The 13708-nt window shown below is 46.2% G+C and overlaps 1 protein-coding gene across 1 annotated transcript; it reads right to left on the bottom strand.

Annotated features, from left to right (window-relative positions):
• Window positions 1-666: 666 nt before the first annotated feature.
• On the bottom strand, window positions 667-1662 carry NEUROD4 (neuronal differentiation 4). The gene has a single exon (XM_077838741.1). It carries the CDS (start codon window positions 1660-1662, stop codon window positions 667-669), a length of 996 nt encoding a protein of 331 aa, XP_077694867.1.
• Between the last annotated feature and the right edge of the window lie 12046 nt (window positions 1663-13708).

Raw genomic sequence — 13708 nt, 5'->3', positions numbered from 1 at the left:
TTTTCAGGTTCCAGTCTAGCTGTCTTGTGTTTGTCTCTCTTTCTTGATTCAAGCTTCTTTGGGAGGCGGTTATGACTCAATTGACTCAATTTCTTCTGTTAATGGCTGTTGCTTTTATCAGTTCCAAATTCCAGAATTCAGCAACCAGGTTTCCCCCGGATGGATCAGTGTGTTGGATTCTGTTGCTTGCGGCAGAAGCCTGGTGACGAATGGCTGTTCCGTTCCGATACTGGATGCATCTGGAACCAGTGCAGAGCCCTGAATGGTGCAGATATCTTGAAATACTCTGCAGGCTCCTACCCCCACCACTGTATCTCTCAGGGTGTCTGCAGAAGGGGGCATTGGATGTTCCATTTAAGAGCCAAAGTGATCATCCCTGTGTGTGCTTGGCTGTCAATAAACAAAGAAGGAGACAGTCACGGAGTTTCTGGGGGCAAACGTGAAAACCAGCAAAATAGCACAACTAAACAATTGTCAAGACAGTGTGAAAAGGGCTAGCAGAGATTTTCATAGAAGTATCTCAATGAGACCAGTCCAGAGATCTTTCATACAGCTTTGGAGCAGTGATATCCCTGTCCCAGTCGTGTTCACTCCAGAAACATCTACGCCGCCTGGCTGCATTTCTCTTGATTCTCATATGTTCATGTCGAACTGTCATCTTTCTCATTATTCATTAAATATGGCGTTGAGCTGGGGCCCAACCACATGGTGCGGGTAGGACTCGTAGTTCATGTCTATGGGGAGCTCGTAGCGGGGCACTGTGCTTTGGAAATGAGACGTGTGTCCATGAGCTCCGGCCAGGTTCACCGAAGGGTAGTGGGCCATGAACGTGTAGGACTTGTCCAGGTCTGGAGACCCATCCTGCTTCAAGGAGAAGTTCCCACTGATGCTCAGGGGAGGCGTCAGGGGCCCTTCATACGGTGGAGTGGTGCAGTCTGGGTGGTGGCTCCCAAAGGAAGGATCCACCAAACTTTTGAAGGTGGGAGGCTTTAGATGTAAGAGGTGAGTTTCCATGTTCCCATAGGGGGGGCTCGGCAGTCCCGGGGATTGGTAGTTGAAGGTATGGCTAGGTATGGCAGAGTCACACACTGGGGACTTCTCTTCATGCTTCTCAAGGAAGAGGGACTGAGGCCCCAGCTGCAGACAGCCAGCAACTAGGTTACTGGTAGGCTGTGACAGACCTTTGCAAAGCATCTCCACAAAGCCCTTCCCTTCTGGGGTCTGCCCAGTCTCCAGCACCTCAGACAGAGCCCATATGTAATTCCTTGCAAGCCTCAGAGTCTCAATCTTGGACAGCTTCTGAGTCTTGGAGTAACAAGGCATCACCCTCCTCAGATTATCCAGAGCATCATTCAGACCATGCATCCGAGTGCGCTCCCTGGCATTGGCCTTGACCCGCCGGGCTCTGAACCGCTCCAGACGTGCCTTGGTCATTTTCTTCTTCTTTGGTCCTCTTCTCTTAGGCTTTTCTCCATCCTCCTCCTCCTCCTCTTCCTCCTCAACACTGTCATGTTCTTCGTTCAAGCCAGCCATCATTCCATAGGGGGCTTGTCTGCTGGCTTCTTCCTTCGTTTCATCTTGGGAGCTCAGGGCTTCATCCATCCATGACTGGGACCTGACAAGCTCTGACATCTCTTTGGGTTTGGCATATGTCTTGGTCATCTCTGATGTCTGCAACAAAGAAAACAGTGGGTGTTAATAAGGCCCAGGCCAGGGACTCACTCATCACTTCACATGCATCAGAAATTGAATGCAAGATCACCTTCCAATAATGTTAATGTTACAGAACAAATCTATGAATGACAGGCAGTATCTAGCTCTGCATCTATCTGGCTGTCTCTCTGCCTATGTGCCTACAGTATCTAATCTAATCTAATCTAATCTAATCTATCTATGTTTTTATTCCATGCCTATCATTGTGGTATCTGGGCATCATGTGCATAGATTTCAGTGGCGTTGACTCCTGCCAGCTGGGATGAGCTTCTCCCAAGAGCACAAGGCAGAGGAATCTCCGGCACTCCCTAGTTTAGGAGCTGTATTTTGGGAGCAGTAGACCACAAGTTCTGTCCATCCCCTCCATCCCCCTTCCATACCGCATGGATGGGATTTACCGGTGAGCACAGTGTTCCTTATTATGCATGGTTGTGTGCCCAGCCTCTGGATTCAATCTCCTCTTACCCCTGGATGTTAAGGGTTCATTTTGCCTAAGAGGGGGAGCATGGACATACCAGCTAGTTGTGGAAACACTGCCCCTGCTGGATAGCATTAGAACTCAGTGAGAGTTTGTTTGTCACCTCTGCAGTACTGGAGGAGAAGAACCCTAAAGTCTCATGCTGATGTTGTGCAGATCTTCCATTCAGGGTCTCATGGGTTCCAGTGACTGAGTTTTATGGATTTTTTTTACTCCTTTAAATTTCATTGTGAGTGTTTCAAGTCTGAATTCAGTCTGGCTCCATGAGGCTCATGACCTGCCTGGCCATGCTGGGGCTCCACTCTGCACAGCATGGAACAGGGATGGATTTGTCTGACTGCTTCATGGCTGGTTGGAAAATAAAAATAAAGGGAATGATCCTACTCTGTCCACTGGAAATATGCAGGAGGCAGGAGAGGGACAGATCTCCACAGAGCAATTTGGGTTGAACCAGGCAGACCTCATCCTGAAAGTCCCCAGGGCAGACACAGCAATGCTAGCTCAGCCCCTCTGGAGAGGGGTAGAATATTCCCTGCTCCACCATCTTCCCAATCCACCATATCCTGTGACTGATGAGCTGGAGCATGGGGCCCTCAAACTTTTTAATGCAGCTGAGTCGGGGGGATAGCGGTCCTGGCTAGCTGGGAGAGGGCTCCCATCATAGCAAAGGTTGAGAATTACTGAGCTAAGGAAAGGCTAAGGTTTACTCTTGTAAAGTGTGTGTGTGTGTGTGAGCATATGTGCATTCCTTCTGCCTAGTTGTGGAATTGTGTTGCTGTTTGGAACATGGGCGCCTCTGTGCTAGCTTGGCTTAGCATCTCTGTGTTCAGGACTCTCATGCTCTCTTTTTCAGAGGTGCTGAGCTCGTGCGGCTCCCACTGACTGTGGATGGGACTGTCAGTCTCCAGAGCTCTGGAAGCTAGGCTTATGGACAGGGCATCCCTATGCAAGAATAAGCTGTGATCCAGGACCTGGAGTTTGAGCTCCACTTCAACACACAGTAAAGCAGGTTCAAATGTTGAAATAGCAATAGCAAAAAAAAAAAAAAATTAAGTACATCGGAAGCAGGAAGCCTGCTAAACAACTAGTGGGGCCACTGGACGATCGAGATGCGAAAGGAGCACTCAAGGACGATAGGCCATTGCAGAGAAATTAAATGCCATCTTTGCATCGGTCTTCATGGCAAAGGATGTGAGGGAGATTCCCAAACCCTGAGCCATTCTTTTTAGGTGACAAAACTGAGGAACTGTCCCAGATTGAGGTGTCAGTAGAGGAGATTTGGGAACAAACTGATAAACTAAACAGTAATAAGTCACCAGGACCAGATGGCATTCACCCAAGAGTTCTGAAGGAACTCAAATGTGAAATTGCAGAACTACTAACTGTGGTTTGTAACCTATCATTTAAATCAGCTTCTGTACCACATGACTGGAGGATAGCTAATGTGACGCCAATTTTTAAAAAGGGCTCCACAAGTGATCCCAGCAATTTCAGGCCAGTAAGCCTGACTTCAGTACCCGACTAAGTGATTAAACCTATAGTAAAGAACAAAATTGTCAGACACATAGATGAACATAATTTGTTGGGGAAGAATCAAATCATCACTCACCAATCTACTAGAATTCTTTTAGGGAGTCAACAAGCATGTGGACAGTGGGGATCCAATGGATATAGTATACTTGGATTTTCAGAAAGCCTTTGACAAAGTCCCTCACTAAAGACTCCTAAGCAAAGTAAACTGTCATGGGATAAGAGGGAAGGTCCTCTCATGGATCTGTAACCGATTAAAGGATAGGAAATAAAGGGTAAGAATTAATGTCCTGTTTTCAGAATGGAGAGAGGTACATAGTGGTGTTCTCCAGGGACCAGTACTATTCAACATATTCATAAATGATCTTGAAAAGGGGGTGAACCGTGAGGTGGCAAAATTTGCAGTTGATACAAAACTACTCAAGATAGTTAAGTCCCAAGCTGACTGCGAAGAGCTACAAAGGGATCTCACAAAACTGGGTGACTGGGCAACAAAATGGCAAATGAAATTCAATGTTGATAAATGCAAAGTAAGGCACAATGGAAAACAATAATTCCAACTATACATAGAAAATGATGGGGTCTACATTAGCTTTCACCACTCAAGAAAGAGATCTTGGAGTCATTGTGGATAGTTCTCTGAAAACATCCACTCAATGTGCAGCAGCAGCCAAAAAAAGCGAGCAGAATTTTGAGAATCATTACGAAAGGGATAGATAATAAGACAGAAAATATTATATTGCCTCTATATAAATCAGTGGTACACTCACATCTTGAATACTGCGTGCAGATGTGGTTGCCCCATCTCAAAAAAAGATATATTGGAATTGGACAAGGTTCAGAAAAGGGCAACAAAAATTATTAGGGGTGTGGAACAGCTTCTGTATGAGGAGAGATTAATAAGACTGGGACTTTTCAGCTTGGAAAAGAGACGACTAAGGGGGGATATGATAGAGGTCTATGAAATCATGACTGGGGTGAAGAAAGTAAATAAGGAACTGTTATTTACTCCTCATAACAAAGAATTAGGGGTCCCCAAATGAAATTAATAGCCAGCAGGTTTAAAACAAATAAAAGGAAACAACGAGGAGTCCGGCGGCACCTTAAAGACTACCAGATTGATTTGGGCATAAGCTTTCGTGGGTAAAAAACCCACTTCTTCAGATGCATGGAGTGAAAATTACAGATACAGGCATAAATATTGTAAGGTAACTCGCTTCTCTTCATGTGCCAATATATATTTATGTTTGTATCTGTAATTTTTACTCCATGCATCTGAAGAAGTTGGTTTTTTACCCACGAAAGCTTATGCCCAAATCAATCTGGTAGTCTTTAAGGTGCCACCGAACTCCTCATTGTTTTTGTGGATACAGACTAACAAGGCTACCCATCTGATAAACAAAAGGAAGTATTTCTTCACGCAACGCACAGTCAACCTGTGGAACTCCTTGCCAGAGGATGTTGTGAAGGCCAAGACTTTAACAGGGTTCAGAAAAGAACTAGATAAATTCATGGAGAAGAGATCCATCAATGGCTATTAGCCAGGATGGGCAGGGATGGTGTCCCTAGCCTCTCTTTGCCAGAAGCTGGGAATGGGCGACAGGGGATGGATCACTTGCAGATTACCTGTTCTGTTCATTCCCTCTGGAGCACCTGGCATTGCCACTGTCAGAAGACAGGATTCTGGGCTAGAGGGACCTTTGGTCTGACCCAGTATGGCCATTTTTATGTTCTAATCTTTGTAATGCTAGTCCCAGGGCCCCACAGTGCAGGTGTTGACATGCTGTGCAAGCCCCTTATCTAGCAGTGCAAAGACCCTGCAAGACAATTGGGTGCATCATCGCTCTGAAGAAGGTGCTATCCAAGCTTCTTTTGCAGGAAGTTTGGTCACAATGGAACAGAGCCTGGGGGGTCAGTGAGGAAGTCTCTTGCAGAGAATTTCTCCTGAAAATGTAGCCATGGTGGTGCGGGGGGGGGTTGTCTGTCTGTCTATCTGTTACAGTACATGGTTAGATCAGGGGCTGGTACTTACTCTGGATTCTGTAGATGTGAAACCAATGTTTGCTACATACAGACAGTGCCAGAGACAAGCAATGAAAAGAAAGGGCCATGCTGATGGATGAGAGGAAGGAAGGCCCAGTAGATCAGACACTGGCCTGGACCTCAGGAGAGCTGTGGTCAATTCCTGGCTCTGCCACAGACTCGCTGAGTGACCTCTGGCAAGTCACTTCATCTGTCTGTGCCTCAGTTCCCCCACCTGGAAAACAGGGACAATAACCCTGCCTTTGTGTCTTGTCTGGATAGGTTGTAAGCTCCCTGGAGAAGGCCCACTACTCCCATGGATCTGTGCAGTGCCCAGCACAATGCAGGCTTGACATGGCTGGGGCATTTAAGTGCTACTGCATCCTAAGTAAACATGTAAAATCAAATGGCTCTGATGGGTGGGTTAGATCTCAGCAAGAACCTATTAGACATACATTGTCCCTGGATCTCTCACAGTGGGCTCCAACTTGCCATCTGAGTTCTGGTAGATATAACGTCTTGCATGTACTGAGTTGTTTCAGTCCTTACAGGTCATTTAAGGCTCCTCTTCTAAAGGGCAAATACCAGGTAGCAGGAAAACCTGATCTTGGTAGGAGACAGGGGCAGAGCCCTCTGTGAGCTGCTCTGGTTTTCATTTTTCTGCATTAGCTCTTGTAACCTGAGCTTGTTTGCCTGGAACTTCGTTTACCTCCGCTGCATAATTAATACAGTCACACTGCACAAAACAGCCTCGGTTTCATGTTAATCAGCCCCCCAAATCCCGCCAGCTTGACTGACTCATTTAATAAAGCTTAAAGTGTAAGCAGCTTTATTGAAAGTGTGCCGTCCAAGCAATGGGTCAACTGGCCACCATCCCATCCAATGTGGAAAATCCCACATTTAATATGCATCGTGGGGCTTGTGCAGTGGATTAGGTTGTTAATTGCTGCAAACACGGGTCGCATCCCAGAAGCACCAGGTGGGCACTAATTAGCAACAGTAATAGGAAGTAGTCACATGATATTTTCCCTATTAAATCAATCATAGAATCACAGAATCAGAGAATCTCAGGGTTGGCAGGGACCTCAGGAGGTTCTAGTCCAACCCCCTTCTCAAAGCAGGACCAATCCCCAACTAAATCATCCCAGCCAGGGCAATGTGGGCAAATATGACAGGAAACATTTTGGGGCCATATCTTTGGATGCAGCCAAGCTACGAGGGGGTATGTCCTAGAGATTTCATTGCTCTCCTCTGTGCTAGGGAGCAGCCAGGGACTGATCCATTCTCTGGCATAAGGAAAGCCAGGTTCTGGGCTGCTCTAATCTATATTGCAATGGCCCTCTATGGGTTGTTCCACTGCCCTCGGATGGCCAGAAAGCAAAGCAGCCCAGCCACACCTGATCCTGCCACAGCACATCCCTATGCAAGATGACCACTTGGGGCAGCTTTCCAGACCCTTTGCATCATGAGCTGAAGAACTGCTGCATTCGCTCTTCAAACTGGGGAGACTGTCAACCCACCAGCAAGGGCAGAAACTGCATGGGGTTAACTCCAACCTTCCATGCTCTGGTACTGAGCGCAGGGCTAGCACTGACTGGGGGAGTTCGCCATCGCTGCCTACTTTGAAATCGAGAGAGGCTGTTCTTCTAAAAGATCTGCTCAAGTTCAACCAGGAATGAAGGCGGGGCAGATCTCTGGCCCATGTTACATGTCAGGCTACATGGCCACAGGGTCCCTTCTCACCTTTACCAATAATCTAGGAATGCAAAAGGTGAAGTGGGATTTAGTGGCCGGTCTCACCTTGATTTTAATGGGAGATCTCAGAATCCACGAGTGAGAATGACTAACCTGCCAGCATTGACCAGTTTGACAGGAATGCAATAAAGTGAACAGTGCAGATAAGGGGAGGATCAGGGGAGTGCTAGGAACCCACAGCTGCAGGGTGTCCTGAGGGAGGGGAGGGAATGCCCCGGAGTGCCATTTCCAAAATCCGCAGCGTGCATGTGTTTGTGAGAGAGAGAGAGAGGATGAAATCCAGTAGTAATGTCCAGCCTCCAAAGGCTCAGGACACTGGCATGTAGTGCTCCATCACAGGAAGATACCCATTCATACAGCAATGTTCAGGCTGAAGGAGGAACGGTCTCAAAGCCCTTCAAAAACAGAGCAAGTGAAAAGAAAATCTGCATTGGGCTCAGTTTATTCTCCACTGAAATGCAGACACCTTTAGGATGGCCATGCAGAGGCTATAAAATGGCGCACAGCGACACTACCCAACAATCTACATTGGGTAAGGAAAGAAGATTCCCTTATCCAGCTGACAATGCAGGAAGAATGTGATCAGTTTCCTGAGCTGGAGTTTGAGCAGGATAGGAGGCAGGACACCCCAGCTGCTGCAAAAAAGTGTTCTGTTCTTTTTTTTAAAACTACAAAGGGCCAGCGCCTCTGTTCTATCCCCCACCCCAAAGAAGCCATCTCTCAGAGCATGGGGTCCCCTGGAATCAGACGAGGGTTGGGCTCAGGACTCAGGACTTGATTCTGCCACGCATTGCTAAGTCACATTGATGCGAGCAAGCTCAGTGTGACTAATGGTGGGAGTCCGGAGCTACTCAGCAGGAAGGCCAGGGATATGGCCCATTTGAGGGAAGGGAATAAACAGCATCAGTCCCGGGGACAACCATGTGCTCTTTGTTGGCTTCACACAGCCAAACTCAACCGAGTTTATCACTGAGCTGCAGGATCTTGGTACCAGCTGTTACCTAGGGCAGCTCAGATTTGCAGGGGGGTCATGAAAAAGACAGAAAACAAACAGGTTTTGTTCATTGGACCTTTTACATTTTTCCCTATTTTCAGTGAAATATTCCAAGTGAATTTTTTTTCAAAATGAAATGAAAATTTTTGTTTCGTTTTTAATAATTTTGGTTTGAATTTTCAGGGATTTTTTCCCTTTCTCTCACTTTTTTACATTTCTCCCTTTTATTTTCAATGGAAAAGTGGGAGGCAAAGGGAGTAAAGAGTTTAAAATGGGAGTTGAAGTAAGACTTTCTTTTGCAAAACTCTGTTCACATTTTTCCAGCGAAGAAACGTTTAAAAGTACGAGGCCCTGCTTTTTCCAGTGGGAAAAAGGGGGTTGGAAAATAAGACACTGAGAGAATTTCCCCTTATTTCAAAATAAAACATATTTAAAAATCAATATTTTTTCAACAAATTTCATTCTGAACATTTTTCATTCCACATTTTTTTGCAAAATGAAAAATTTCATTGAAAACTTTTTTTTTCCAAAAAACTCATTTTCTGTGAAAAATCATATTTCGACGAAAAGCTTTTTCACAAAATAATGTCGAGCTACTCAACTCTTCTGACGGTGCTGCAGAGGGGAGAGAAACGAATGGACAAGGCCTGCAACAGGAACATCACAACTCAGGAAGCCACAGTTAGGCTCAGGCATAAAGAAGGGGGATCCACTGGTCATGGTATTAGCCTGGGACTTGGGACACCTGGGTTCTTCATAGATTCCAAGGCCAGAAGGGACCATTGTGATTGTCTAGTCTGTCCTCCTGTATTGCACAGGCCAGCGACTGGGGGCACTGGGCATGGATTTGTAGATTCATAGATTCCAAGGTGAGAAGGGCCTGACCTGGTGTATAGCACAGGCCTGAGAGACCTGCCCCCAGTAACTTCTAGAGCAGAGCTTTTAGATACACATCCAATCTTGATGTTAAAAGTGTCATTGATGAAGCGTCCACCACAACCCTCGGCAAATTGTTCCAACGATTAATTATGTGCCCGGGTAAAAATTCACACCTTCTTTCCAGTCTGGATTTGTCTAGGTTCAACTTCCAGCCATTGGCTCACGTTAGACCTTGCATTGCTAGACCTAAGAACCAATTATTAAATATTTGTTCCCCGTGTAGGGGTCTTACAGGTACTTGTAGACTGTGATCAAGTCTACAACCTTCTCTTTCTTAAGATAAATAGATTGAAATCCTTGAGTCTCTCACTCTAGGGCAGGTTTTCTGATCCTTTGTTCATTCTCATGGCTCTTCTCTGACCCCTCTCCAATATATCAACATCCTTTCTGAATGGCGTACATCAGAACTGGACACCGTATTCCAGGAGTGGTCACATCAGTGCTAAATACAGAGGTAAAATGACCTCTTTGCTCCTACTTGAGATTCCCCTGTTCATGCATCCAAGAATCGCATTAGCCCTTTTGGCCACAGCATTGCATTGGGAGCTCATATTCAGCTGATTGCCCATTTTCAGTCACTGCTTAATCAAAATGTTATGCAGTATGAAGACAAAACCTTACAGAAGTCCCAGTCTATTACATCAACACTATTTCCTTTATCACCCAAACTTGTAATCTCAAAAAGAAAAGAAAAAAAGCTACCAAGTTAGTTTGAACAGAATCTATTTTCTATAAACCCATGTTGATTGGCATTAATTATATTACCCTCCTTTAATTCTTTATTAACTGAGTCCTGTATCAGCTGCTCTCTTTTCTTGTCTCAGCTCAATATCAGATTAATAGGCCTATAATTACCCAGGTCATCCGGTTTACCCTTTTAAAATATACTTGCACAACATTAGCTTTCTTCCAGTTCTCTGGATGTTCCAAGACTTATTGAAAATCAACATTAACAGTCCAGCGAGATCCTTAGCCAACTCTTTTAAAAGTCTTGGATGCACATAAGCTGGACCTGCTGATTTAAAAATGTTTAATTTAGTAGTTTTACATTCTCCTGATATATTAGTGGAAGGGGGAAACGTTATCATGCTCATAAGATAAGACTGCATTATCTGTTTTTTCCTAAATAAGGAACAGAAATATTTATGGAACACTACTGCTTTTTCTGTATTGCTATTGAGAACTTTACCATTTCCATCTTGCAATGTACTGATGCCATTGTCGGGGTTCCTTTTGTTCCTAATATACTTTAAAAATTCCTTCTTATTGTGCTGCCTCACAGTGAGCAGCATCCCCTACCAGATCACTCATAGCACTGAATGCAGGTGTCCTGCTGCGGGTGTCCTGTTTCTACCATGTGGGAGTCACTGGAGATACTGAGCAGTTCTCCATCAAAGGATTGTATTGAGTCACCCCCCCTCTCTCTCTAGCTGCATTAGCAAACATTAGACTGGGCTCTACCCATGGTTCCTTGCTCGTGCTTCGCTATGGGGGTTCCGTCCTCCAAAACAGCTGGTACCTGGCATTGTCTGAGAGGGGGCTCTGGGCACTGTCTAAGACCAGGCTAGATGGATCCCTGCTCTGACAATGCCTCTGCTTCTCGCCTTGCATTTCCTTTAGGCTGGCACTTGGCACTAAACACCCACCACATGATGGGTGGGCCAGTGCCTTTGGGAACAGAATATTCAATCCCCCCCACACACACACACATTCTCCAGAACCAGGCAAATTGGGCCTCCCAGACAAACACTGTGGACCCCTGGCAGGTACTGACACTGTGATGGGTATTTCAGAACTGTTGGGGTCTCCAGAGCATGCATGTCATTTCCCAATGGCTCCCAGAGCCATTAGTATCATTGTTTCAATTGTGGTGGTAGGCAGCAGAAGCGCACACCAGGGCCATGTTGTGCCTTGAAGGCAGTGCACAGACTCAGAGCAAGAGACAGCCCCTGCCCTGAAGGACTCAAGGCTGCACAAACACAGGTTGGGAGAAAAAGTTGAGTCATTATACCCATTTTGCAGATGGAAACTGAGGTCCAGAGCATTGCAATGACTTGGCCAGGGGCTTTCAGGGAGTCACTGGCAGAGTTGGATTTGAATCCAAGTCTCTTAAGCCCCAGCCCTGTGCGTTCATCATAGGCCCATCCTTCTTCTACCTGTAAGCCCCCTACTAAAGGAGAAGGAAAGCCAGCATTTGTCAATACAAGCTTGACTGAGCTTTTTGGGACATAAAATCTGAGCATAACCCCAGAAGGAATTCCAAATCTGGATGAGATGCTCCCTTGGGCTCTTCCCCTAATGGCCCTGAATGTGTTTTCACTGGAAAAATTAGTACATTTCTTTTTAAACTGGAGAGTTAAAGGCATTCCCCAGGTCTGGTCAGAAGAAGCCTGTTTTGGTGATTACACTGATTTCCAAGCTAGTCTTCCTGGGGGATTCAGGCCTAGGTACTATATATCTCCCACCCTGTACTGCCTGGCAGGTGGTCTGAGGGGCAGGGAGGGAGGTACTGAGGAGGGGAGGGCAGCATAGGCAGCTCCAGGTTGGAAAGGAGACACTCCAAGGTTCCCACCTGCTCCTGGGCCCATTCTAACCCCTCCAGGTCCCAATCCTGGGTCCTACTCTCACCTCTCTCCCAATCCCCACCGTGCACAAGTTTATGCAGGGGCAGAGGTGTACACAATACTTCCATAGCAAGGGTGCTGGTCCTCTGTCCCCCACCGCCCTGGGGTCTAGGCACTTCACAGTCTTTACTGTATTGGCTAGATTGTCGGGCTCAATGGGTAGTGATCAATGGCTCCATGTCTAGTTGGCAGCCGGTGTCAAGTGGAGTGCCCCAGCGGTCGGTCCTGGGGCCGGTTTTGTTCAATATCTTCATAAATGATCTGGAGGATGGTGTGGATTGCACTCTCAGCAAATTTGCGGATGATACTAAACTGGGAGGAGTGGTAGATACGCTGGACGGCAGGGATAGGATACAGAGGGACCTAGACAAATTGGAGGATTGGGCCAAAAGAAATCTGATGAGGTTCAATAAGGATAAGTGCAGGGTCCTGCACTTAGGAAGGAAGAACCCAATGCACCGCTACAGACTAGGGACCGAATGGCTAGGCAGCAGTTCTGCAGAAAAGGACCTATGGGTGACAGTGGACGAGAAGCTGGATATGAGTCAGCAGTGTGCCCTTGTTGCCAAGAAGGCCAATGGTGTTTTGGGATGTATAAGTAGGGGCATTGCCAGCAGATCGAGGGACGTGATCATTCCCCTCTATTCAACACTGGTGAGGCCTCATTTAGAGTACTGTGTCCAGTTTTGGGCCTCACACTACAAGAAGGATGTGGATAAATTGGAGAGAGTCCAGCGAAGGGCAACAAAAATGATTAGGGGTCTGGAACACATGACTTATGAGGAGAGGCTGAGGGACTGGGATTGTTTAGTCTGCAGAAGAGAAGACTGAGGGGGGATTTGGTAGCTGCTTTCAACTACCTGAGAGGTGGTTCCAGAGAGGATGGTTCTAGACTATTCTCAGTGGTAGAAGAGGACAGGACAAGGAGTAATGGTCTCAAGTTGCAGAGGGGGAGGTTTAGGTTGGATATTAGGAAAAACTTTTTCACTAGGAGGGTGGTTAAACACTGGAATGCGTTACCTACTTCTCCTTCCTTAGAAGTTTTTAAGGTCAGGCTTGACAAAGCCCTGGCTGGGATGATTTAATTGGGGATTGGTCCTGCTTTGAGTAGGGGTTTGGACTAGATGACCTCCTGAGGTCCCTTCCAACCCTGATATTCTATATTCTATTGATCCTTGAACCACCTGTGAGACAGAGCCGATGGGGAACAAAGGGCCAGAGAGTCTAAGTGATGTGAGAAAGGTCACAGGGGGAGCAGTGGCAAGCCAGGGACGGGAGCCTCCGAGCACTGTGGAAGTTCCAGAAGACTGGAAGAAAACTAATGTTGTGCCAGTTTTAAAAAAGGGTAAATGGGATGGCACAGGGAATTATAGGCCTGCCAGCCCAACATCGATCCTGGGCAGGATAACGGAGTGGGTGATATGGGACTTGATTAATAATGAACTAAAGGAGGGTGATGTCATTAATGTCAGTCAAAATGGGTTTATGGAAAATAGATCCTGGAAAACTAACTTGATAGCTTTTTTTGATGAGATTACAAGTTTGGTTGATAAAGGTAACCGTGTTGACGTAAAATATACTTAGGCTTCTGTAAGGCGTTTGACTTGGTGCTGCAGACATTTTGATTAAAGAACTAGAACAATATAGAATGTA

The sequence above is a fragment of the Eretmochelys imbricata genome, chromosome 20, assembly GCF_965152235.1.
Source record: "Eretmochelys imbricata isolate rEreImb1 chromosome 20, rEreImb1.hap1, whole genome shotgun sequence".
NCBI classification, from domain to species: Eukaryota; Metazoa; Chordata; order Testudines; family Cheloniidae; genus Eretmochelys; species Eretmochelys imbricata.
Note: the sequence above shows the minus strand (reverse complement) of the source record. Positions and strands in the feature narration are given on the sequence as shown.

Excerpts from the sequence above, each read along its gene's own strand:
- NEUROD4 (XM_077838741.1), bottom strand. The coding sequence starts at position 1,662 with ATGACCAAGACATATGCCAAACCCAAAGAGATGTCAGAGCTTGTCAGG.